Source organism: Arvicola amphibius, chromosome 4 (genome assembly GCF_903992535.2).
Source record: "Arvicola amphibius chromosome 4, mArvAmp1.2, whole genome shotgun sequence".
NCBI classification, from domain to species: Eukaryota; Metazoa; Chordata; class Mammalia; order Rodentia; family Cricetidae; genus Arvicola; species Arvicola amphibius.
The window spans coordinates 51,227,311-51,254,804 of NC_052050.1; the positions used below are offsets into that span (position 1 = coordinate 51,227,311).

Here is a 27,494-nt window from a genome sequence, read left to right on the forward strand (position 1 = left end):
CGAATCTATAAAAGGCGTCATTCAGCCTGTTCTCTCCTCAGAAGCGCCGAGAGCGCGGCCGGGACGGTTGGAGAAGAAGGTGGCTCCCGGAAGGGGAGAGACAAACTGCTGTAGCCTCCGCCGTTCTGGATCCCGGTTTCTTATTTATTCGTTACCCCTTTTCTTCTTCCTCCTTCCCAAAACCTCCTCCTCTCCTCCCTTCTTTTGTTTCCTTTTTGGGAGCCGACAACTCTCCGGAAAGGGAGAAAAGGCTTTCTTTCTGCCCTTCTCGTTTCCCCGCCTCTTCCCCTCCCCCTCCTTTCCCTCCTCCGGCCTTTTCCTCCCTACCCCGGGAGATCTTTCCCGGTGGCCGCCCGGACGGGGTCTGAGCGCTTAGGCGGCGGTGGCGCAGGCTTTTTGTAGCGAGATTTGCGCCTGCGCAGCGCGACTGCCTCGCCATGCACGGGGGTGGCCCCCCCTCCGGGGACAGCGCATGCCCGCTGCGCACCATCAAGAGAGTGCAGTTCGGAGTCCTGAGTCCAGATGAGTTGGTAAGTTGTTCTGCCCTTCCCTTTCTCATGCCTCCGGGTGAGCCTGGGAGGATGGGCCAATGACGCTGACGTGTGGGGTCCAACCTTCAGGTTCCCAAAATTAAGTTATGCTAGAATTTAAATAATTTAGTACAATGTTTGTGATGTGTGTTTGGCTGGACAGAGAAAATGATTCCGTACTTTAGAATTGCCGCGTTTTAACAAGAAAAGAGTCCAAGATCGGGTAGTTGAAAGTTTGGAGCCGGGGTGTGGTGGCTCATGCCTTTAATCCCAGCACTCAGGAGCAGAGACAGGTGGATCTCTGTGAGTTCGAGGCCAGCCTGGTCTACAAGAGCTAGCTCCAGGACAGGCTCTAGAAACTACAAGGAAACCCTGTCACGAAAAACAAAAAGAAAAAAAAGAAAGTTTGGATAGAAAGTGGATTCTCAAGTTGTTTTTCCTACCCCTTGCACAAATATTGAGCACTCTGGTCTGTGACAGTCCCCAGGCACTGGAACACACAGCTTGAACAATATGACAAGGGAAAACAACAGACAAGACAGAATAAGAATAAAAGAATGCCCAAAAATAGTTAAGTGCCTAGAATAAAGTGAAACAAGAAAGTTCTGTAAAAAGTCACTGAAATTGAATGGTGTCAGAAGAGGTGACATTACCACAGTAGTGAAGAGTGTTGGTTATTGAAGCCATGGGTTCAGGGGGAAGGGCTTATTTTTAAGTAGAGAAAACGAATGTTATGGAACTGAGGGAGAAATAAAACTGTACCCTAGAGACTGAAAAGCCAATGTTGGGGGTAAGGGTTAGTGGATGAGAAGCGTGTTTCAAAGCATGCTGAAGAAGCTTGGGATATTGTAAATTATGGTAGAGTCAGAATTTCTATTCCAGTAGGGAGCCATTGGATAATTATAGAAGAATGACAACGGTTTTTGTGCAGATACATGCATGTACAGTAGCTGTGTACAGAGCTGATGGGAAGCGGATGAAGATAGACATAACCGTGTCCATAGAGGGACAGCTGCTTTTGCAGACTGAGCTTCTTCCTGCTGAACAACTAACAGGAGAGAACAGAATGGTTGTGTTGGGGAAAGGGCTCAACTATGACAGAACTCACAAAAACAAGAAAGAAAACAAAATCTGCATTGGCTTTTGGATCACCCAGACCACAGAGTAAATTCCAAGTCAATATTTAAGCAAAGTAATAAGACATCAAAAAAAAAAAAGGTTTTTAGGGGAGCTGCTACCAGAGGATGAACACTTACATTAATAAGTAAAATAAAGGCAGATTTTATGGTGAGCTGATAAGCTAAGTGTTGTACATGAAAGAGAAAGGCAGATACGAGCCACTCTGTTTATGAGAGACTCTTGACAAGAGCTTAAAAACAGACAAAACTGGGAAACAATTTCCAATGTGATGGGCAGGGTTTGATTCTCAGTTTTTCCTGGGGCTCAGAGTCAGCCTCTCTTGTGCATGCAGGCAAGTGCTCTGACCATTTAGCTACATGTGCCCCAGCTCTTGGCATTTTGAAACGGAATCTTGCTCTTCGGTCCCGGCTGCCTTGGCAAGGTGGTTCTCCTGCCTTAGCTTTCTGAGTACTCAGAGGGATAGGCTTACACCACCATACCTGGTTTGGGTAGGTTTTTCCCCACAATTAAAAAAAAAAAATTATGTGGGGGAAGGGGGAGGGAAATGGGAGGCGGGGAGGAGGCGGAAATTTTTTTTTTTTTTTTTTTTTTTTTTTTTTTGGTTTTTTTCGAGACAGAGTTTCTCTGTGGCTTTGGAGCCTGTCCTGGAACTAGCTCTTGTAGAGCAGGCTGGCCTTGAACTCACAGAGATCCGTCTGCCTCTGCCTCCCGAGTGCTGGGATTAAAGGCGTGCGCCACCACCGCCCGGCTCTGGCGGAAATTTTTAATAAAAAATAATAAAAAAATTTAGACTGGGTGAAAAAAATGTCTTGAGCAGTTAGGAGTGCTTGTTTGTTTTGTTGCCCTTGTGGAGGACCCCAGTAGTGGCTCCTAACTCTAGTTGTAGCGGATCTCATAACATACCTTCTTCTAACCTGTGGGAACTGTATTACTTTATATGCAGGCAAAACACTAATACAGATACAATTTTTTAAAAATAATTTTTGTTATTTTCTTTTTTGAGACAGGATTTCTCTGTAGCTTTGGAACACATCCTGGTACTAGCTCTTGTAGTTCAGGCTGACTTCAAACTCAGAGATCCACCTACCTCTGCCTCCCGAGTGCTGGGATTAAAGATGTGTGTGCTTACCTTTACTGCCATACCTACCTATTGACCACTGATCTGCAGAAGCCCTACCTCAGTCTTCCATAGTTGTTGAATAAGCTAGTGAGATCTTTTCATCATGTCCCTTTCTTTAATGGAGTTTTTTCAGGAGGTTCCAGACTCTTAGTCTGACCTTTAGATTATGTCCCTGCTTGCCTCTCTATCTTCTTACCAGTCTCCTGGTAAATTAAATTTTTAGAAATATTTTTTAGTTTATGATATGTGTATGAATGTTTGCCAGCATGCATACATGTACACCATTTGTGTACCTGGTGCCTGAGAGAGTCAGAAGAGGACATTGGATCTCTGGGAACTGGAGCTATCATGTGGGTGCTGGGAACCAAACCTGGGTCCTCTGCAAGAGTAACAAGTGCTCTTAGCCACTCTGCCATCTCTCTAGTCCCTTTCCTTTCCTTTTGTCACTTGACCTGCTTAACACTGCAAGCTTACTGCTTCAGAGGCTGTTTAACCATTGTCTCTGCTGCTTGAAATAACGTTGTCCAGCCCTCTTACATGCCTTGATCCTCATGTCAGTATGTTCTGTGTTTCGATGTCTACCCTGACTATTTAAATAGCATTCTTCATTCTGTATCCCTTACCCTGTTTTAATAGACTGTCACTCTTGGAAGATTTTTTTTAACTTTTTGTTCACTGTTGAATGCTGTTACCCAGCATTTTCAGTAGTTCCTGCTGCTGACTGGCATGTCATTAAAATTATCTGGGTAAAAAATGAATAATTGTACAGATTACATTTCAAAGGATTATTTATTTTAGCATTTGAAAATGACAATTGTAAGTCATATAAATATTTACTAAAAGGAACCCTTGTAGGTCTTTATAATAGAGCAAGAGTATCCTAATAGGCTAGATCCAGTGTCCCTAAACTGCTGTCACATGTGAGGCGCTGTAGCAAAGTCACAGGGCATAGGGAATTGTTCTGCCCTTGGAGAGAAGCATAGGTGCTCTGAACTGCTAATCGCACACGGTTCAGTTTCAACATTAACATTAGGTGGCGCTGGATCCCTTTGAATGACATCATATCTTTGTGAAGCTAAATTGTTTTTTTATTTGGTTTAGCTTTTTTGTTTGTAATTTTATTTAATTATATGTGCATATGTCAGCATAGGGCTGTGTGTATACTAGTGCAGGTGCTCAGAGGTCAGAGGTGTCAGATCCCCTGAAGCTGTATTCAAGTCTTTGGCCAAAAAAAAGAAAGAAAAAACTTGTGTGTTTGTATGTGCTGTGTTAATGTGGGGTGCCTGGAGAGGCCAGAAATGGTGGTGGATGCTCTGCAGCTGGTGTTAGAAGTAATTGTGCATCAGCAGACGTAGGTGCTGGGAATCCAGCTCCAGTCATCTGCAAGAATATTTTGTGTTTTTGAGACAGGGTTTCTCTGTGTAACCGTCCTGGCTGTCCTGCAACTTGGTTTGTAGCCCAGGCTGGCCTCGAGCTCACAGAGAGCCCGCCTGCCTCTGCCTCCCGAGGGCTGGGGTTAGAGATGTGCTCCGCCACACCTTGGCTCTCTAATATGTGTTCTTAAACACTGAGTCATCTCCATCTCCAGGTTTTTTGTTTTTGAGACAGTGTTTGGATCTGAATGCTGGGAGTACAGGCATATGCCACTTGTGCCTATACCAAAAAACTGCAATTTTAGCAGTTACTAAGGACTAGCAGATTTGGAGCAAGAAATAAGGGTGGTGTTTGCTTATCTGATCCCAAGAATTGAGAAGTTCTAAGTACCTAAGAGTTGTGGTACATAAGAAATTTTGGTTATTTAGGGGAAAATAAAACTATTCTTCGTTATTTTATTAGACAAAGTTTAGATTTCCTTCCTTAATGGATGGTTCTTTTTTGGTGGTGTTGTGAGCAGATATGTGAAAAAGTTACTTACCGGTATGCAGAATGCGCCCTCCTGTTTATTTTTCCTTTGGAGACTTGTTCTCACAATGTGGTCCTGGCTGATCTAGAACTCATTACATAACCAATAACCCAGTCTTGCCTCAAACTTGGCTCTTTTGTCTTCCTGAACACTACGATAACAAGGAATGAGCCATTATGCCTGGCCTTTTACCTCTTTTTAAAAGATATAGCACTTGGGGCTGGGGAGATGACTCAGATGGTAAGAACTTGGGTTTCAGTTCCTACTAACCATAAAAACCAGGTATAGAGGGCGTGCTCCTGTGATCCCAGTGGTGAGGAAATATAGAGACAATCTCTGCGCTTGTTAGCTACTCAGTCTAGCCACATTGGTGAGCTCCAGGTTCAGTGAGAGACCCTGTTTTTGAGGGAATTACATGGCTTTATTTATTTGGAAGATGAATTTTCAAAAGGGGAGGCTTCCTGTGTAATGTTTCTCAGTTTTGAAGTAGAAATTGAGTTGCAGAAGGCCCTTTGAATTGGTAGACTGTCTGCTGCCAAGACTAGAGAGATGGCTTAGTGGTTAAGAACATGAACTGCTCTCAGAGAGGGCCTAAGTTACCCATACCAGTGACTCAAACTGCCCAAGGGGATCTCACCTCTGAGGGCCCCTGCACTCACGGACACATACTCTACGTACAATTGGAAAGAATGTGTGTTACCATGGGGCCAAAGAGCTGGCTTAGTGGTTAAGAGCAGTAGCTACTGTGCCTTGGTTTAACTTCCAGCACACACGTGACAGCTTATAACACTTTAATCCAGTTCCAGGGAGTTCAGTGCCCTCTTCTGGCCTCCTGGCACCAGGTACACATGCAGTATGCTTTCCTCCATGCAAGTAGAACATCCAAGAGAAAAGTCTGCCAGACACAGTGCCAGTGCTTATAAATTGAAGGCTGTCCGTGTGACCTGGCATTAAACCCTCACACATGCTAAGCTCACACTGTACCACCAAATTACATCCTCTGTCATTTCAGTGCTCTTTGAGGCAGTGTGAGTTATACTGATGAGTGAGATTATCTTTGTCTTAAAATTAATTATGAACTAATAAGGGACAGGTTTTCTACATATATACAACCAGGGTGTTTAATCATATGCTGGTGTATTTAATCACACACACACACACACACACACACACACACACACATAAATGTATGCTCTGTGCCCTCAAGGATTATAGTCAAGTGGGCATATGCTGTTATGTAAGCAAATAGTTCTTTCTGAAACCTTCTTTAGTGCCAAGTCTTAGACAGTGTAGTTCAGCGTTAACAAATGGCTGTTGAGAGCTTTATGTTTATCCGGCAGACACATGAATGGGATCCAGGGTGCTCAACTTGTTTGGGGTTGTAGACTACATAGGGAGTCCAAGGCCAGCCTATGCTACCCTAATTCTGTCATAAAAATGAATGAATGGGGCTGGATAGATGACTCAGAGGTTAAGAGCACTGATTGCTCTTCCAGAGGTCCTGAGTTCAGTTCCCAGCAACCACATGGAGGCTCACAACCATCAATAATGAGATCTGGTGCCCCCTTCTGGCCTGAAGGCATACATGCAGGAAGAACCCCATATACATAATTACTAAATAAGTCTTAAAAAAAAAAAGAATGAATGGTCTGGGCATGGTGGTAGCCCAGGCCACTCTGGAAGCTGAGGCAAGCAGGTCTCTGAGTTCAAGGGAAACCAGGGGTACTTAGGTACTTTTTTTTTTTTTTGAGGGCCTGTCTAAAAAAAAAAAAAAAAGCTATTATCATTGATTTATCATAGTAAGAGAGAGTGAGATGATGTGTTTAGGACTAGAGAATGCTGGGTTTTACTTCTGCTGACTACTTGAAACTGAAGGCTTGGGTAAGTAGCTTCATGAAGTATAAAGTTTCTAGTATTTAAGAGATAAGAATTCGTTCCTAGGAGGTCAGTGGTTAGTATTAAAGAAACAAGTTTTGTCTATATCTCAGTGTTAACACTCAGTGAAGCTTTTATTAAATTGAGCTTTATACCTCTAGGATCTGGTGTACCAAAGCTTGACTAATTTGAAAGTCTGATCTTCATTGTGTGAGAGGATACTCAAGATTGTTTTGACCACCATAACTACTTTCAAACCAGGAATATAATGCAGCCTTGTGACAGAGTGCTTATCTGGCATGCTCACAGCCCTGGGTTTGACCCCAGGACTACATCCTCCTCTCCATACATACATAGGGACAGAAAAAAAAACCTTAGCTTCTGAGCTCCCCTAGATCTCTCACTGAATTGGCTCCATCTTTCTTGGGACTTGAGCTCTTCATTTCTGTTCTGCCAACCTGTACAATATCTGGTTATCCTTGCATGCATCCAGACTTCCACCTGCATTTGGAAGTGTTCAGGCAATTTAGGCCCTTGGGGAGGAGGAGTAAGTAGCAAACATAGGGGTTAAAGAGGGGACTCAATCTCCAAGAGCCTCGTTCCTCCTTAGGAGCTGACTTTTAGAGTTGGCAAACATATCTTGACAGCACACCTAGGCAGGTGCAGAGAGGTTTTGCTTGGGCCTCATATAATCATTGGTCTGATTTCAGCATGGGAGAAGAAAAAGACATTATTTTGGGTTTGGACACCCCACTTACCTCTTGAAGCATCTTACATCTGTTTTTATGTTACCTCCTGTGGATGTCATAGCAAGATACATGACACAGAGAGATGTTTGGGATTCAAGTGCTAGCTAGAGGCAGGTGAACTGGGCTCGGTGATGCACGTGTAATCTTAGTTTTTGGAAGAAAGAAGGGAGGATCTTGATTTTGAGGCCAGCATGAGCGACATAGCAATAGAGCCAAGACTCATACTCTGTTAGGAACATGTGCCAACTCACCCTTTCCACCCCTCGTGCACACACAGTGGCTGGACATGCTTTGGGGATATGGCACTCAAGTTTAGTATTTCAGAGTTAGCTATGCTGACATTACCATTTCTTTTATTTATTTATTATATATACAGTGTTCTGCCTGCATGTATGCCTGCAGGTCAGAAGAGGGCACCAGATCTCATTATGGATGGTTATGAGCCACCATGTGGTTGCTGGGAATTGAACTCAGGATCTCTGGAGCCAGTGCTCTTAGCCTGTGAGCCCCCGACATTCCCATTTCATACTGGGTTAAAGAAGTGGTATGGGATTTTCTTAGGCTTTAGTGCATAACTCTGTAGCTCTGCAAACTAGGACTCGTGCTTAGTTGGTGCTGGCTTTTCTTTTGTGCAGAAACGAATGTCTGTGACAGAGGGTGGCATCAAATACCCAGAGACAACCGAGGGAGGTCGCCCCAAGCTTGGGGGACTAATGGATCCACGGCAGGGAGTTATTGAGCGAACTGGCCGCTGCCAAACATGTGCAGGTAAGTGCTGGGGTCAGAAGGATCCATGATGGGAGAGTTTTAGATACTTAAAGCCAGGAATGGGTGACTACCTAAAAGTCTAGTCTCTTGAGGTCATTGGGAACTTTTAAGAAAATGCTCGGTATGTTTTTCCACAGGTAATATGACTGAGTGTCCTGGCCACTTTGGCCACATCGAACTGGCCAAGCCTGTGTTTCATGTGGGTTTCCTGGTGAAGACCATGAAGGTTTTACGCTGTGTCTGCTTCTTCTGCTCCAAACTGCTCGTGGATTCCGTGAGTAGGGCATGGTCCCTAGTCTAGGAGGGCAGTTGCTAGCTGGGACAAGGGGCAGCTCCAATTGACCCCGCTCTATTCTTTCCCCAGAACAACCCAAAGATTAAGGACATCCTGGCCAAATCTAAGGGGCAGCCCAAGAAACGGCTTACACACGTCTATGACCTTTGCAAGGGCAAAAACATCTGTGAAGGTGGAGAAGAAATGGACAACAAGTTTGGTGTGGAGCAGCCTGAGGGGGATGAGGATCTGACCAAAGAGAAGGTGACAGGGACTGGCTAAGACAGGGGAAGTTGTTGTGAGAGAAAGACACATGCTGTAGAGTCACATGGAGGAAAGGGGAGAGGGGAGACCGGCCTCTGGGGACAGGCGCGGTAGAAGAGAAAAGAGGCAGAGAGAGAGAGACACAGAAGGTGGGCAGGTCAGTGCAGATGCCTGAGTACTAGCAAAAGTAGCTGTAGAAAATGGGGAGAAATGACACAGAACTGTGGGATGTGCTGGCCTAGTGTGGTAGGAGTGGCCCAGTCCTAGGTTCTGATGGATCTTCTTTGGAAGGGCCATGGTGGCTGCGGGCGGTACCAGCCACGGATCCGGCGCTCTGGCCTGGAGCTGTATGCTGAGTGGAAACACGTTAATGAAGACTCTCAGGAGAAGAAGATCTTGCTGAGTCCAGAGCGAGTCCATGAAATCTTCAAGCGCATCTCAGATGAGGAGTGTTTTGTTCTGGGCATGGAGCCTCGCTACGCCCGGCCTGAGTGGATGATTGTCACAGTGTTGCCTGTGCCTCCTCTCTCCGTGCGTCCTGCTGTGGTGATGCAGGGTTCTGCCCGCAACCAGGTCAGCTGTTCTTAGGACTGCATCTTGGGGGCATGGCTAGGTTTCTGGGAGGAGCATGTGACTAGAAGACGGTTTCAGACACACCTGTGCATAGCATGTGGAAAGAGCCAGATGGACCATCTAAGTTTGAAAATATTTTGTCACTTGATAGCTGTGTGACTTTTAAAGTCACCCTTTCACGATCGCCCAGGGTATTGGGAGGGGAGTCACGCTGTGTATATGGCACGTGTGTGCTGAGTACTCAGGTAGTGGTAGCCTGATCGTGATGATGCCGATTTCTTGCTTCAGGATGATCTGACTCACAAACTGGCCGACATCGTGAAGATCAATAATCAGCTGCGGCGAAATGAGCAGAATGGTGCAGCTGCCCATGTCATCGCAGAGGACGTGAAGCTCCTCCAGTTCCACGTGGCCACCATGGTGGACAATGAACTGCCCGGCTTACCCCGTGTGCGTCTGCACTCTTGCCCTTATGGACTGGAGCCAGGGTGGGGGCCAGGATGAATAAACAGAACTCGAGGAGAACTCAGTACTGACTACCTGGGTATCCCTTCCTGTGTTTTCTTATAGGCCATGCAGAAGTCTGGCCGTCCTCTCAAGTCCTTGAAGCAACGGTTGAAGGGCAAGGAAGGACGGGTTCGAGGGAATCTAATGGGCAAACGAGTGGACTTCTCAGCCCGTACTGTCATCACTCCCGACCCTAACCTATCCATTGACCAAGTTGGTGTGCCGCGCTCCATTGCTGCCAACATGACCTTTGCAGAAATTGTCACCCCCTTCAACATTGACAGGTGTGCTTTAGTCCGTTAACCTTGCTAAGGTGGTGGGGTTCTCAGAAGTGTGCCTTCCTCATCTGGAAGAGACAGCTTGGAGTGAGGAGGGATGTTGAAGTTTGTGTTTGGCATCCACTTGTTTGGGGATGAAGACAGGAATGGGAGCTTTATGGAAAGTATTTTGTTCATTTCATACTTCTTTTCTTCTTAGACTTCAGGAATTAGTACGCAGGGGAAACAGCCAGTATCCAGGAGCAAAGTACATCATTCGAGACAACGGTGATCGAATTGACTTGCGTTTCCATCCTAAACCCAGTGACCTGCACTTGCAGACTGGCTATAAGGCATGTCCCTTCATTAATCACCAGAGCCGGAAGCCTCCTATAGAGTGGGAATTGGCTTAGATTTAAGCTTGTTGAGTGGTGGTTGTTTTAGGGAGGTGGGAGTGTTCTGGGTTTGGGGTTTGGTTTTGGGGTTTTTTGGTTCGTTTGAGACAAGTTTTCACCATAATATACCCCAGGCTAACCTGGAACTCTGACTTCAATTTTTGTTTGTTTGTTTTGGGTGGGTTTTTGTTTTTGTTTTGTGTGTGTGTGGTTTTTGTTTTGTGGGTTTTTTTTTTTTTTTGTTGGTTGGTTGGTTGGTTTGGTTTGGTTTTCTCAAGACAAGGTTTCTCTGTATAGCCCTATCTGTCCTGGAAGAATCTCTGTAGACCAGGCTGGCCTTGGATCTGTCTGCCTCTGCCTCCCCAGTGCTGGGATTAAAGGAGCGCACCACCACTGCCGGGTAGCTGACAGACTTCAAATTCGTGTTGCTCCTGACTTAGGCTCCTTAGTGCTGGTGTGTGCCACTACTGATACTGGGTGCCTTTTGTTTTAAAGGGCTGTGCTGCCAGCCATTGACATCTTATTATCCCTAGTAAGCTGATGTTGGACCAGAGCTGTACAAAAGGGGTGTTTTATATGTTCTCAGTGGAATACAGCATCCTGTCATCGCTCTTCCAGTGTATGAGTGGCTCTGGTCCACTGTCGCTTCACTCTAGTGTACCTCTTCCTGAGCCCTGTTCTGTACCCGCCCCTCCAGGTGGAGCGGCACATGTGTGACGGGGACATCGTTATCTTCAATCGTCAGCCAACTTTGCACAAAATGTCCATGATGGGGCATCGGGTCCGCATTCTCCCTTGGTCTACTTTTCGCTTGAATCTTAGGTCAGTTGTGTACCTGAGGGGAATCAGACTGAGATGGGAACAGGCCAGGCAACTCTATCAATTGTCACTGAAGACACACTCCCAACTCGGAGTTCCTTTTCTCTTGGCTACAGTGTGACAACACCATACAATGCAGACTTTGATGGGGATGAGATGAATTTGCACCTGCCACAGTCTCTGGAGACACGGGCAGAGATCCAGGAGTTGGCCATGGTGCCTCGAATGATTGTCACCCCCCCAGAGCAATCGACCTGTCATGGGTATTGTGCAAGACACACTCACAGCAGTACGCAAATTCACGAAGAGAGATGTCTTCCTGGAGCGGGTATGTGATCCACATGGAAACTTTGGTGGGCAGAAGGGTCTTAAAGTATGAAAAAGCCAGGGAAGGAGAGCTATTGTGGTTGTGGGGTTTTTGTTGTTGTTTTTGTTTTTTTTTGGGGGGGGGGGTTGGTTTTTCAAGACAGGATTTCTCTGTAGCTTTGGAGCCTGTCCTAGAACTAGCTCTTGTAGACCAGGCTGGCCTTGAACTCACAGAGATCCACCTGCCTCTGCCTCCCGAGTGCTGAGATTAAAGGCGTGTGCCACCATGGCCAGCTGTGTTTTTTTCTTTAATTTCATATATTCTCTTTAAAATAAAGATAAGGGAAAGTATGTCCTTGTTAAATTTTTATCACTTTATTTTTGCCTTCACTATTTCCTAATAAATAAAAGAAAAATAAAATCTTATTATTGCTATAATTTTTTTAAACTAAAAATTTGGAAGATTAGCCAGGCACTGGTGGCACTCGCCTTTAATCCCAGCACTTGGGGAGGCAGAGGCAGGTGGATCTCTGAGTTTGAGGCCAGCGGGTCTGCAAACAAAGCGAGTTCTAGGACAGCCAGAAATAAACAGAGAAACCCTATCTCAAAAAATTGAAGAAAAAAAATTTGGAAGACACTTCTAGCATCGTTTTGCTTCTAAAATCTGGCTTTCCTTGTTGGATAGAAAGCTTCCCAAATATTCCTGAGAGAAGGAGACTTAAGATCTGACTTTCTCCTTCCCCTTTTTTTCTTTTGTTTACCTCACAGGGGGAAGTGATGAACCTTTTAATGTTCCTGTCCACATGGGATGGGAAGGTCCCACAGCCAGCTATCCTCAAACCCCGGCCCCTGTGGACAGGCAAGCAGATCTTCTCACTCATCATACCTGGTCACATCAATTGCATCCGTACCCACAGCACCCATCCTGATGATGAAGACAGTGGCCCTTACAAGCACATCTCTCCTGGAGACACCAAAGTAAGGCCTGGCTCCTGGGTATATGGATAAAAGATTTGACTTGGGAATGAGAACAAAATTTTAAATGTACTCTTGTCCACAGGTGGTGGTGGAGAATGGAGAGCTTATCATGGGCATCCTTTGTAAGAAGTCTCTGGGCACCTCAGCAGGCTCTCTGGTTCACATCTCCTACCTAGAGATGGGTCATGACATCACTCGCCTCTTCTACTCCAACATTCAGACTGTCATTAACAACTGGCTCCTCATCGAGGGCAAGTGCTTCCAAATCATATATGGAACTCTTTTCCCTCTTACTGTTTATCCTTTTCTTTGTTTACACTCTCTTCCCAGGATGCCTTAGAGTCCAAAATGATTGATTGTTGCTAATGCTTTTCTTTCTCCCTAGGTCATACCATTGGCATTGGAGACTCCATTGCTGATTCCAAGACTTACCAGGACATCCAGAACACTATTAAGAAGGCTAAACAAGATGTAATAGAGGTGAGGAGGAGGTTAGGCAGAGAAGAGCGTCTTAGGGGATTTGAACTTAACATCCACAAGAGCAAAATGGATATAAGAGTTTAGAAGAAAGGGGAACAGAGACTCATGTCAGTGCAAACACTGTCTCCAGGTCATTGAGAAGGCCCACAACAATGAACTGGAACCCACCCCAGGAAACACGTTACGTCAAACATTTGAGAATCAAGTGAATCGCATTCTCAATGATGCTCGAGATAAGACTGGCTCCTCTGCACAGAAATCCCTGTCTGAATACAACAACTTCAAGTCCATGGTGGTGTCTGGAGCTAAAGGTTCCAAGATCAACATCTCCCAGGTGAGAATTTTTTTCAGATATGAGGACTATGCCAGAGTCTGGAGGGAGAGGGCAACTGTGTCTATGTTTTGGTGTGGGGAAAGATGGAAAAATAGTAGGGATTCCCCTACCACCACTGCAATGTTGGGGCTTGAAACAAGGTCCAGTTACATGTGAACGGCCTGTTCTTCTTTTTTTTTTCTAAGCACATGTTCTTGCTGTTTACCCCATCTTGAATTTGGAATTAGTAACCTGCCTCCTCCAAGTTCTAGGATTACAGGCATGTGCCTCTATTCCTGGCCTTTTTTTTTTTTTTTTTTTTTTTTTTTTGGCCGCGGCGTTGGGAGAACTTTCAAGAGGGTTCTCTGTAGCTTTGGAGCCTGTCCTGGAACTAGCTCTTGTAGACCAGGCTGGTCTTGAACTCACAAAGATCTGCCTGCCTCTGCCTCCTGAGTGCTGGGATTAAAGATGTGCGTCACCACCACCTGGCTTTATTCTTAAGGCAAGGGAAAGTTTATGCAGCCTCTTTTTCTGTTTCCTAGGTCATTGCTGTTGTTGGGCAGCAGAATGTGGAGGGCAAACGGATCCCGTTTGGATTTAAGCATCGGACTCTTCCTCACTTTATCAAGGATGATTATGGTCCTGAGAGTCGAGGCTTTGTAGAGAACTCATACTTGGCTGGTCTCACCCCCACTGAGTTCTTCTTCCATGCCATGGGAGGACGAGAAGGTCTCATCGACACAGCCGTTAAGACTGCCGAGACTGGTAAGGCTTTTTCGGAGTGCATGTGCAGATGGGGGTGAGGATTCTTGAACTATAGGTTTCTGTTCCCCAAGGTGAATTTTTGTCCTCTAAATCTTTGAGCTCTGTCACCTTCTTTTTTTTTTTTTTTTTTTTTTTTTTTTTGGTTTTTCGAGACAGGGTTTCTCTGTGGCTTTGGAGCCTGTCCTGGAACTAGCTCTTGTAGACCAGGCTGGTCTCGAACTCACAGAGATCCGCCTGCCTCTGCCTCCCGAGTGCTGGGATTAAAGGCGTGCGCCACCACCGCCCGGCTCTGTCACCTTCTTGGCTTGCCTCAGGTCTTTCTCTTGACTCCCTTTCCCAGGGTATATTCAGCGAAGGCTGATAAAATCCATGGAGTCGGTGATGGTGAAATATGACGCGACTGTACGGAACTCCATCAACCAAGTGGTTCAGCTGCGCTACGGAGAAGACGGCCTCGCAGGCGAGAGCGTTGAGTTCCAGAATCTGGCTACACTTAAACCTTCTAACAAAGCTTTTGAGAAGAAGTAAGGAGGCAGCACACAGATGGTCTCCACCCCTGGGCCTTAGTGCCCGAGTTAAATTATTCGCCTTAGAGAAGTGACCTAATGCATCCTACAGCGGGCTTTACTTTCTTTTTTTTTTTAAAGATTTATTTATTATGTATACAACATTCTGCCTCCATGTATGCCCATGCGCCAGAAGAGGGCGCCAGATCTCATTACAGATGGTTGTGAGCCACCATGTGGTTGCTGGGAATTGAACTCAGGACCTCTGGAAGAGCAGCCAGTGCTCTTAACCACTGAGCCATCTCTCCAGCCCCGGGCTTTACTTTCAGCACCACCATTTCTCCATCCGTTAGAAATAGTTGCTGCATGGGAAGAGAGTGGATACAGAGGCAGATTGGAGATCGGCCCCTATTCTGTTCCTAGTGATAGTACAAAGCGTGAAAAAACAGTACAAGCATAGGTCCCACTAGCTGGCCTGGCGTCTGGGTCTTATAAGATCCTTGCCTCCAAAGCCCTGTTCCTTCCAAGTGATCTGTGCACGTTGGAAAAACCTCACACTATACCTTATGGGGTTGAGAACACAGAGCCCATGTGTCCCCTAATTTCACCCCCTTGTCACCTTCAGGTTCCGTTTTGATTATACCAATGAGAGGGCCCTGCGGCGAACTCTACAGGAGGATCTGGTAAAGGATGTGCTGAGCAATGCACACATACAGAATGAACTGGAACGGGAATTTGAGCGGATGCGTGAGGATCGGGAAGTTCTCAGGGTCATCTTCCCAACTGGTGACAGCAAGGTAGGCGCAGATGAGAGGCGCTAAACTAGAGAGGTCCCACTGTTGCACAGATGTGTTGTTGACCGTCCTCCCTCCTCCCTCAGGTGGTCCTGCCCTGTAACCTCCTGCGTATGATCTGGAATGCTCAGAAAATCTTCCACATCAACCCTCGGCTTCCCTCTGACCTGCACCCCATCAAAGTGGTAGAGGGTAAGTAGTGCCACTCTGATGTCTCCAGGCTAGACTGGGGGGAGAGTCTGCTGTGGCCTGCTCTGACAATTTCTTTGCCTCATTGGGCCCCAGGAGTCAAGGAATTGAGCAAAAAGTTGGTCATCGTGAACGGGGATGACCCACTAAGTCGGCAGGCACAGGAGAATGCCACGTTGCTCTTCAACATCCACCTAAGATCCACACTCTGCTCTAGACGCATGGCTGAGGAGTTCCGGCTAAGTGGAGAGGCCTTTGACTGGCTTCTTGGGGAGATAGAGTCCAAGTTCAACCAAGCCATTGTGAGTGTTGATGTTTCTCTTCAGCCTTGAGTTTTATTCCTTTTTCTTATTGGTTTCTCTGGTTCCCAGCAATCGCCCATTTCTCTCCACATTACTTGATATCTTTGCAAGGCTGCTGTACACAGCTATGCCATTGTATCACAGCAACATTAAAAGGAGCAGGGATTGGCAGTCCCATGTAAAAGAAACTGAGCTTCATCTGAAGTGACCATCAAGCAGTGCTTTTTCAGAAAATTAGTGTCATGACTAGGATATGAAATTAGAACAGTTTATTTTCCTACAGTGTCTACTACTGGATGAGAATTCTAATTCAGATAAATATAGAAAAATAAAAGAAGTTAGTAGAAAAGAAATTGCAGGCACTAGACCAGGTTTTCACTGTCTTTTGAGGATTTTAGAGAATAATGGAAGGGACATTATAATGGAACTGGAGAGAGGTGGCTCAGCAGTTAGGAGTACTTGTTGCTCCTGAGGGGAACTAGGTTCAGTTCTCAACATGTGCTCACAACTGTCTGGTTCTTTATAGGCGTCAGGCAAAAAAGTAGTGCAAAGACATACACATAAGCAAAATACCCATATACATTTTAAAAGTAATAATGGATGGGCGTGGTGACACATGCCTTTAGTCCCAGCACTTTGGAGGCAGAGACAGATCTCTTGAGTTTGAGGCCAGCCTGGTCTACAGAGAAAGTTCCAGGACAGTCAGAGCTATACAGAAAAACCCTGTCTCATAGTAATATTGATAATGATAATAATGGGAACTGGAAAGATGGCTCAGTTGTTTATTTTTTTTTTAATATTTATTTATTATGTATACAATATTCCGTCTGTGTGTATGTGTGCAGGCCAGAAAAGGGTACCAGAACTCATTACAGATGGTTGTGAGCCACCATGTGGTTGCTGGGAATTGAACTCAGGACCTTTGGAAGAGCAGGCAATGCTCTTAACCACTGAGCCATCTCTCCAGCCCCCCCGGCTCAGTTGTTTAAAGCCATTGTTATTCTTGCATAGGATGTGGATTTAATTTACCTACATGGTAACCCAAAAAAAAATCTGAAATTCTAGTTCTAGGCATCCATTGTCCTCTTCTGACCTCTGTGGGTACCAGCCACACATATGTGCAAGTAAAAGTTAAAAAGGAAAACATAACTGACATACTTCTGAATCTAGAGATAAATCTAGGGTCGACACATTAGTTAATGCGTTTAGAGGGGCTGGAAAGATGGCACAGTGATTAAGAGCACTGGCTATTCTTGCAGAGGATCTGGGTTCAATTCCCAGCACACATGTGGGAGCTCACAAGTACCTGTAACCACCTGCAGAGGATCTGACATTCACAGACATACATGCTGGCAAAGTACCATTGCACATTTTTTAAAAAGTGAATTAGAGCCAGGCGGTGGTGGTGCACACCTTTAATCCCAAAACTCGAGAGGTAGAGGTAGGTGGATCTCTGAGTTTGAGGCCAGTCTGGTTTACATTAGCAAGTTCCAGGATAGCCAGGGCTTCACAGAGAAACCCTGTCTCAAAAAACAAAATTATAATAATAGGAAATACATCAGCATTGAAAGAATAACTTAAATGGAAAGACAATCCCTATGGTTTGGATTGGAAAATTCAATTGTTGTTAAATATCTATAATCTCCAAAGTGATCTATAGATTTTGCACAGTCCTTACCAAAATTGCAGTGATCTTTTAAGGCACAAATTTACAAGTTGATCCTAATGAAATCCATATGGAAATACAAATGACTCAGAATAAGCAAATTCATCTTTGAAAGATCAAACAGAACTAGTATATAATAGCTCAACAGATATTGGTACTTGCTACCAAGCCTGAGAACCTGTGTCTGTCTCCATAACCTCCATGAAAACCCCCATGATGGAAGGTGAGCATTGACTTTGGAGACAGGTTACAAGAGCTATCTGGAACTAGCTCTTGTAGACCAGGCTGGCCTTGATCTCAAAGAGATCCACCTGCCTCTGCTGGGATTAAAGGTGTGTTCCACCCTACCTGGCAAGCATTAACTTTTATAAATTGTCCTCTGACCTCCACACATGTGCCATGGCATGCATGAGCTTACACATATACACATAGAGGCCTCGTGCAGGTTGTAGACGTGGGCTGGAGAAATGGCTTGGTGGTTTAGAACAATGGCTACTTTTCCAAAGGACCTGAGTTCAATTCCTAGTACCTACATGATTGTAACTGCAGTCATAGGATCTAACTGCTGGCCTCTGTGGGCACCATCATATACATGCTGCACAGGCACACATGCAGGCGAAACACCCACAGACATAAAACAAAAATTTCTTTAGAGAGAAAGAATGCATTTGGTATGTTAATAGTATCTATTTTTCTTTTTCTTTTTTTAATATTTATTTATTTATTATGTATACAATATTCTTTCTGTGTGTATGCCTGAAGGCCAGAAGAGGGCACCAGACTCCATTACAGATGGTTGTGAGCCACCATGTGGTTGCTGGGAATTGAACTCTGGACCTTTGGAAGAACAGACAATGCTCTTAACCTTTGAGCCATCTCTCCAGCCCTCTATTTTTCTTTAATGTAACTAGGAAACAGTTAATGCAACATTTCCCAGGGTGAGGGCACTGACAGGTTATAAAGTGAAGCCTTCGTAAAGGAAGTAATCGAGGAAGGCTAAGTTTTAAGTGTCCTTTCCTTGCTACACTCATCTCCCCCAGGTTTCTCTGTAGTTAACAAATAGGCTCACCCTGACTGCATCCCACTGCTTGCACAATAAACTTTGTCTGATGCCAACTTTTCCATAGGCCCATCCTGGAGAAATGGTGGGAGCTCTGGCTGCACAGTCCCTTGGAGAACCTGCCACTCAGATGACTCTGAACACTTTTCACTATGCTGGTGTGTCTGCCAAGAATGTGACTCTAGGTGTTCCTCGACTTAAGGAGCTCATCAATATTTCCAAGAAGCCAAAGACCCCTTCGCTCACCGTCTTCCTATTAGGCCAGTCTGCTCGAGATGCCGAGCGGGCCAAGGTAGGAATCAGGATAATGGACTGCCTGGCAAGAAGAGGTTGAATCAAAAATGCTTTTACTTGAGGATTTCACTAGGCCTTTTGAGCTACCCCTGTGTCATGTCATGAATCACTGTCTCTTCTTAGGACATTCTATGCCGCTTGGAACATACAACATTAAGAAAAGTGACTGCCAACACAGCCATCTATTATGACCCCAACCCCCAGAGCACAGTGGTGGCAGAGGATCAGGAGTGGGTGAATGTGTACTATGAGATGCCTGACTTTGATGTGGCCCGAATATCCCCCTGGCTGCTGCGGGTGGAGCTGGACCGAAAGCACATGACTGACCGGAAGCTCACCATGGAGCAGATAGCTGAAAAAATCAATGCAGGTAAGGCTGGGTAGGCAGCCCACACAGATGTTCCACCTAGGTTTTTACCTTCGTGGTTATGTGAGTCCCAAGAGTGATCTACCCGCTTATAAACACCTCTGCTTTCCAACAGGCCTTTTCCAGGATCCTTAACTCTTGCAGGTCCTCTCTGTACTTCTTTCTCTTTCCAGTATGTTTTGGGTTTGGTTTGTGTGTATGCATTTGCATGTGTGTGCAATGTACATGCATTTTTTGAGGGGCACACTTGGATATCTGAAGGGCAAAGGTTGATATTAGATGTGTCTTCTTTATCACTCTCCACTAAATATAAGTGTGTGTGTGTGTGTGTGTGTGTGTGTGTGTGTGTGTGTGTGTGTGTGTGTGTGTGTGTCTTGAGATCTCTGGCTGAACCTGGAACCCTCTGTGGGTTTTTTTTTGTTTTTTCGTTTTTTCGAGACAGGGTTTCTCTGCAGCTTTAGAGCCTGTCCTGGAACTAGCTCTTGTAGTCCAGGCTGGTCTCGAACTCAAGAGATCCGCCTACCTCTGCCTCCCGAGTGCTGGGATTAAAGGTGTGCGCCACCACCGCCTGGCTAGGAACCCTCTGTTTTATCTGGGCTGGATGAGCAATGAGTCTCTAGGATTCCCCTCCCCCTCCCCAGCATTGCACTTGGCCTTTACATGGGTACTGGAACTCTCCACACCCAGGTCCTAATGCTTGCCAAACAAGTGCTGCTTTTACCCCTAAGACGTCTCCTTGTACCCCGACCCCTTTCCTGTTTGTACAGAAGTGTTTATGAGAAGTCTCCATGAGGAGGAATAAGCCAAGAGTTCCTTCTGAGCAAAAAACTGTACATGAGATGAAATTAGGAAACGGTTAAATAGGTTTTTCTCATGGTGCATTACTGTTCCCACCAGGTTTTGGTGATGATTTGAATTGCATCTTCAATGATGATAATGCAGAGAAGTTGGTCCTTCGTATCCGCATTATGAACAGTGATGAAAACAAGATGCAAGAGGTAGGTGGGGACCCAAGGAGAAAAAGATGATGCATTCTAGAAAATCATTCAGTTTTATGTCATTAATCACTAAGATGTGAGCAGCATTGAAGGTCCAGTCACACCCACCTGATACAGTGTAGGAAACAGCTGGTTAATAATGATTTTCAAGGCTTTCGACAATAACAAAATCCTTAAAGTGAAATCACAGCATCCAGATACACAACAGAATGCATTGAGAAGGGTGCTCATCTCTTTGCCACTTGGCTCTCCTCCCAGAGCTCCTGCAGCTTGCTTGTCCAAAGCAGCAGAGACTTCAGCCTTGGGAGCCGATCGGATAGTAAGAATTATGTGTTCTTGGGAAATAGTGTATACAGTAGGCATACGGATCCATGTTTGACGTGTGACTCCTGAGAGGTGGTGCTGGTCTGGAATTAGCTACATGGCTCGTATATTCCAGATTCCCTTGAGCCTTACTGTGGTGGTGGTGGATTGGAGTCAGGTTCTGGCTGTGTAGCCCAGGTAAATGATGGCCCTCCCTCCTTCAGCCCCAGAGGGAGTGCTATGATGACAAGTGTGTGCCATTCACAGTTTGGATAGCTGTGATTTCTGCTATTTCAAGTTTAGAAGGTGGGAGGAAACAGAAAGCATTACTTCAGAGAGTTGTGGCTGGGTAGATAAAGGAGGATAAATCTAAATTGTAAGTTGTATCTCAGCATTAGAGAGGACCACACAGTGACAGTGAGTCCTCTTAACTGGAGCCGTTGTGCTTTAGTGCTGCTCTGATCACTTACAGAAGGGGTGTGTGGTCATTGTTTTTCAGGGGTTTCTCTGTGTAGCTTTGGAGCCTGGCCTGGCACTCGCCCTGTAGACCTGGTTCGCCTCTGCTTCCCTAGCGCTGGGATTAAAGGCGTGTACCACCACATCCAGCCCTAGTGCTCCATCTTTTTGTCTTTTAAATTTATTTATGTATTTGGTTTTGGTGGTGGTGTTAGGTCTTTTTGTTTGTTTGTTTTTGTTTTTCCCTGAGACAGGGTCTCTACATGTAGCCTTGGCTGTCCTGGAGTTCATTGTGTAGACCAGGTTAGCCTCAAGTTCATAGAGATCCATCTGCTTCCTGAGTGTGAATTTTAAAAGTGCTGTCACCACACCCAGCCAAATTTTTTTTTTGTTAATTTTAGGTGTGTGGAGGTGTTTCCATATGTGTATAACATCACAACTATGCCTTGTGCCCTTGGAGGTCTGAAGAAGCTGTTGGATCACCTGGCACTAGAGTTATAGGTCATTGTGAGTCACCGTGTGGGTGCTGGGAACCAAATCCTCTAAAAGGGCAATAAATGCTCTTAAACATGGAGCCATCTCTCCAGCCACTCCAGGGTTTTTTAATGTCAAGTCATATCTCTGTTGTTACACTCGTCGCCTGCCCTCATCTGCCAGTTACTAGGATTAGATATGCTTCACAATGCCTGGCTGCATGGCATGAAGACCTTACTATTGACTTAGAATAATTATGAAAGCAATAACATATCTTGATAGATTATACAATATGTTCATTAAATGAGGTCATTTTGGGGCTGGAGAGATGACTTGGTTAAGAGTACTGGCTGCTCTTCAGAGGGCCTGGGTTCAGTTCCCAACACATGGTGGCTCACAGTTGTCTTTAACTCCGGTTTCGAGGGATCTAATGCCCTCTTCTGGCCTATATATGCACTGCATACACATAATACATAGACATATATGCAGGCAAATACCCATACACATAAAAATTACTTGTCAAGCCTGGTGGTGGTGGTACACATCTTTAATCCCAACACTCTGAAGCCAGAGGCAGGCAAATCTATCAAGTTCAAGGCCAGCCTGGTCTATAGGGCGAGTACCAGGACAGCCAAGACTGTACAGAGAAATCCTCTGGAGTGGGGAGATACTGTTGCTCTTATAGAGCACCCAGTGTCTATTCCCAGAGCCTGCAGAGTGGGTCCCAATCATCAGTAACAAGTTCCAGGGTGTCGGTGCCTTCTGAGGTCCAAGGGCACCAGGCAGGTATATTTTACATAGACATACTGGTAGACAGAACACTCGTAAACATAAAGTAAATATATACATTTTCTTGAAAGTTATTTTAAAAAGCTAAGAGTCTTAGTAGAGCCAAGGAAGCAGGTTTTTTTGGAAGGCTGTAGTTTGGGGAGGGAGCAGGGAAGAGACCAAAGGTGCTGGTCCTGACCTCACTCTTGTTGCAGGAGGAAGAGGTGGTGGATAAGATGGATGATGATGTTTTCCTGCGGTGCATTGAGTCCAACATGCTGACAGACATGACCCTGCAGGGGATCGAGCAGATTAGCAAGGTGAGCATTCAACCCTTCTGCCCCTCCACTCCCCTCCACCCATGCCAGCTGCCTCATCCTTGTCTCCCTCCTGACCTGACTGGGCTCACTCTGTCCCTCCAGGTGTACATGCACTTACCTCAGACTGACAACAAGAAGAAGATCATTATCACAGAAGATGGAGAGTTCAAAGCCCTGCAAGAATGGATCTTGGAGACTGATGGTGTGAGCTTGATGCGGGTGCTGAGTGAGAAGGATGTGGACCCTGTGCGCACCACGTCCAATGATATCGTGGAGATCTTCACGGTAAGCCCACGGCACCATACCTAGAAGTTTCTCTAGGGTTCCCCGCTCATGGTTTCCATGCTTAGACGATCTGTCTGAATCAGTTTTTGAGTTTAAGATGGGCTGGGCCCTGTTATCCTCCTGACAGTCTGAACAGTGACAGAATCAGGGAGATGAACAGAACCAACTTAATCTTTACTCTTCCTTCAACTCTGGCAGGTGCTGGGTATCGAGGCTGTCCGGAAGGCTCTAGAGCGGGAACTGTACCATGTCATCTCCTTTGATGGTTCCTATGTCAATTATCGGCATTTGGCTCTCTTGTGTGACACCATGACCTGTCGCGGCCACTTGATGGCCATCACTCGTCACGGAGTTAACCGCCAGGACACTGGACCACTCATGAAATGCTCCTTTGAGGAAACGGTAATGGCAGCCTTACCAAGAGATGCACATGCATGTGTGTGCGTCGCGCCCCCCCCCCCCCCACACACACACATAAACACACTGGTTTTCAGAGGCAGGACTTCGCTGTGTCTCCCTGCCTAGCCTTAAACTCTCGGTCATGCTCCTCCCTCAACCTTGGTGACAGAACAAGCATGAGGCACTTGCCTCGCTGCCAGTGACAGTGTCATCTTATCACTGTGTGTGTGATGGGGTCTCACCGTGGAACCCTGACTGGAACTCACTGCATAGACCAGGCTGACTTTGAACTTAGATCCTTCTGCCTCTGCTTCCCAAGTGCTAGGATTAAATGCATGAGCCATCATGCCTAGGCAATTTCTCAGTAGGCTGAGAGAAGGGAGCTTGTATGGAGGGAGCAGGTGCAGTGGTTGTGGGCACTGCCCTTCACTGTGTTGATGGTTGAAGTGCTGGGGCTGCTATATGCAGAGGGGCTGATGTGTCTCTTGTTGTTCAGGTGGACGTGCTTATGGAAGCAGCTGCCCATGGGGAGAGTGACCCCATGAAGGGAGTCTCTGAGAACATCATGCTAGGCCAGCTTGCTCCAGCTGGCACTGGGTGTTTTGACCTCCTGCTTGATGCTGAGAAGTGCAAATATGGCATGGAGATCCCAACCAATATCCCTGGCCTAGGGGCTGCCGGACGTGAGTCTCAGGGCTTTGGCTGCTAGACCTGGCTGGGTCTGTGGAGGATAAGGGAGGGTTCCGTTAGCCCCAGAGTGCTGTTCCTGATGAATTACTCTTGGCTTCTTGCAGCTACTGGAATGTTCTTTGGCTCTGCACCCAGTCCGATGGGAGGAATATCTCCTGCAATGACACCCTGGAACCAGGGTGCAACCCCAGCCTATGGTGCCTGGTCCCCAAGTGTTGGTGAGTAGTCTAGTTCAGGAAGAGAACCATTGGGTTCAAGAGGCTGTGGGGGCTGCAGAAAGGTGTGTGATTGAGCTACAGCTGATTCCACCTGCTCTCCTTCCAGGGAGTGGGATGACCCCGGGAGCAGCTGGCTTCTCTCCCAGTGCTGCATCTGATGCCAGTGGCTTCAGCCCAGGTTACTCTCCTGCATGGTCTCCCACACCAGGCTCTCCAGGCTCCCCTGGACCCTCAAGCCCATACATCCCCTCCCCAGGTGAGTTCCTACGCTCATTTCTTCTTTATTCCTTCCTTCTATGCCAGGCTCTCCATCACTTACCTTCCTTTTTGCTTCTTCCTGCAGGTGGTGCTATGTCTCCCAGCTACTCACCAACATCACCTGCGTATGAGCCACGCTCCCCTGGGGGCTATACACCCCAGAGCCCCTCATATTCCCCTACTTCACCTTCCTACTCCCCAACCTCTCCATCTTATTCTCCAACCAGTCCCAACTATAGCCCTACCTCTCCTAGTTACTCGCCAACCTCTCCTAGTTACTCGCCAACCTCTCCTAGCTACTCGCCAACCTCTCCTAGTTACTCGCCAACCTCTCCTAGTTACTCGCCAACCTCTCCTAGTTACTCCCCAACATCTCCCAGCTACTCGCCAACTTCTCCCAGCTATTCCCCAACATCTCCAAGCTATTCACCAACATCTCCCAGCTACTCGCCAACTTCACCAAGCTATTCTCCCACCTCGCCCAGTTACTCCCCAACATCTCCAAGCTACTCACCAACATCTCCAAGCTACTCACCAACTTCTCCAAGTTACTCACCCACTAGCCCTAACTATTCTCCAACTAGTCCCAATTACACCCCAACATCACCCAGCTACAGCCCAACGTCACCTAGCTACTCACCTACTAGTCCAAACTATACACCGACCAGCCCTAACTACAGCCCAACCTCTCCAAGCTATTCCCCAACTTCACCCAGTTACTCCCCCACCTCACCAAGCTACTCCCCCTCCAGCCCACGCTACACACCACAGTCTCCAACCTACACACCAAGCTCTCCCAGCTACAGCCCCAGCTCTCCCAGCTACAGCCCCACTTCACCCAAGTATACCCCAACTAGTCCTTCCTACAGTCCCAGCTCTCCAGAGTATACCCCGACCTCTCCCAAATACTCACCTACAAGCCCTAAATATTCACCTACTTCTCCCAAGTATTCTCCTACAAGCCCTACTTACTCACCTACTACCCCAAAATACTCGCCAACCTCTCCCACATACTCACCGACCTCTCCGGTCTACACCCCAACCTCCCCCAAGTACTCACCTACTAGCCCCCCCTACTCGCCCACCTCCCCCAAGTACTCGCCCACCTCCCCCACCTACTCGCCCACCTCCCCCAAGGGCTCCACCTACTCCCCCACTTCCCCTGGCTACTCGCCCACTAGCCCCACCTATAGCCTCACCAGCCCAGCCATCAGCCCAGATGACAGTGACGAGGAAAACTGAGTGTGAGCAGGCGCGGCGGCGGCAGGTTAGGGCCAGACAACTCTGGCCTACAAAGTCACTTCCTTCAGGTTGTGACCCTTGCCTGGTTCCCTTGTACATAACTCCTTATGACGGAATCCTCTGGAAGGTCTGGATCCCACTTTTGATGGGGCTTTCATCTGTTCTTCACTCATCTGTCTGGGGACTCACTGAAGCTACAGGGTTTGTTACCCCACTTCTTCCATGCCTGACTTCACAGTGAAGGTCTTTGCTTGCCTGTGACTTGGTTGGGATTAAAGGCATTTTAACTTCTGAAAGCTAGTTCCTGCTTTGGGTCATACAAATGATCTGGAAGAACAAAGCTTAAACTGCCTTTTGTCTGTTATTTTTTTGAAATTTAAATAAAGTTTACTAATTTTGACCAAAAGTCTGTGTACTGCTTATTGGGGGCTCAGAAAGAGGAGACTTTCCGAGACCCTTCGGCCTGCTTGGAAAAGCACAAAAGAGGCTGATGCAGGAGCAAAAATGTCTCTTACCTGCTATCAAGAAGCTTGCTTTGTTTGTTTTATCTCAAGACAGGGTTTCTCTGGGTAGCCCTGGCTGTCCTGGAACTTGATCTGTAGACCAGGCTGGTCTCGAACTCAAGAGATACACCTGCCTCTGCCTCTAGAGTGCTGGGCTTAAAAGTGTACACCACCACCGCCTGATGAATGAATGGTAGGGGTTTGGGTTGGGGTGTTTTGTTTTGTTGTTTGTTTTTTAGTTTTCCGAGACAGGGTTTCTCTGTAGCTTTGGAGCCTGTCCTGGAACTAGCTCTTGTAGACCAGGCTGGTCTCGAACTCACAGAGATCCGCCTGCCTCTGCCTCCCGAGTGCTGGGATTAAAGGCGTGCGCCACCACTGCCCGGCAAAATCTAAACAGTTGGGCCGGAGAGATGGCTTGGGTTGTCAGCACTGGTAGCTCTTCTGAAGACCTCATCAGCTTCCAGCACCCACACAGTAGCTCACAACTACTGTAACTCCAGTTCCAGAACTCTTAACACCCTCATCTGACCTCAAAGAGTGCCAGACATGCATGTGGTACACAGATGTACATGCCTGCAAAACACCCATACACGTAAAAATTAAATTAGCATTTCAAAATTTTAAAAAAAAAAAACTTTGATCAAGTTACTAATTTGCTCAGAGATCTTATTATACAGGAAGATTTGATTTTATAAAGCTGGCCATGGTTTACCTATGTAATTCCAGCATTTTGGAGGCCAGACAGTAAGTAGGACTGCCACTACTTTGAGCCTAGCTATGATTACACTGTAAAGTCGACCAAGTTGGGCTAGAATGAGACTCTCAATAAATGTAAATAGATAAATAATGTTATGAAACTTTGAGGTAAACAGTGTTGCCTACTTTGGCCTCAAGCTTGGAATCTTCTTGCTTAGGGCCCTCAAGTGGCAGAATTATAAGTGTCTCAATATGCCTAACTTTTATTATTACTGATTGTGAGCCTAAACTTTAATGACTGAACCATCTCCAGCCCAATTATTACTATTACATTTTATTTATGTATGTGTGTGCCATGGTGCCAGTGGAGTTCAAAAGACAACTCATGAGAGTCAGTTTTCTCCCAGGGTTCCAGGGGTTCCCGGCTTCAATCTCATAGCAGATGCCATTGTCCCCTGAGCCATCTTGCTGCCCGCCTCCCTTAAAAATAATTAACAGCTGGGCATGGTGGCACAAGCCTTTAATCCCAGGGCTAAGGACACAAAGACAGGCAGATCTCTGTAAATCTGCAGATGGCCTGATTTACATAGCAAGTTCCAGTCCAGTCAGGGCTACATAGGGAAATCCTGTCTAAAATAGCCTTTCCTCTTGGCCATTCTCCTGCACCCGAGGTAGCCATGGCGCCCAGCC

At 46.3% G+C, this 27,494-nt stretch overlaps 1 protein-coding gene across 1 annotated transcript; it reads left to right on the forward strand.

The window, feature by feature from the left end:
* Nucleotides 1-41: 41 nt before the first annotated feature.
* On the forward strand, nucleotides 42-26,011 carry Polr2a (RNA polymerase II subunit A). The gene is given in 30 exon segments (XM_038328869.1): nucleotides 42-530; nucleotides 7,953-8,085; nucleotides 8,223-8,359; nucleotides 8,450-8,623; nucleotides 8,915-9,196; nucleotides 9,485-9,646; nucleotides 9,767-9,987; nucleotides 10,181-10,313; nucleotides 11,053-11,177; nucleotides 11,291-11,411; nucleotides 11,413-11,502; nucleotides 12,249-12,458; nucleotides 12,541-12,709; nucleotides 12,844-12,938; nucleotides 13,069-13,272; nucleotides 13,794-14,016; nucleotides 14,357-14,540; nucleotides 15,148-15,319; nucleotides 15,403-15,508; nucleotides 15,602-15,807; nucleotides 18,601-18,825; nucleotides 18,951-19,197; nucleotides 20,092-20,192; nucleotides 22,409-22,513; nucleotides 22,616-22,798; nucleotides 22,997-23,200; nucleotides 23,694-23,880; nucleotides 23,992-24,105; nucleotides 24,212-24,361; nucleotides 24,449-26,011. Coding segments are annotated over 30 exon segments (5,913 nt in total). The 5' UTR covers nucleotides 42-437; the 3' UTR covers nucleotides 25,606-26,011.
* The last annotated feature ends 1,483 nt before the right edge of the window (nucleotides 26,012-27,494 follow it).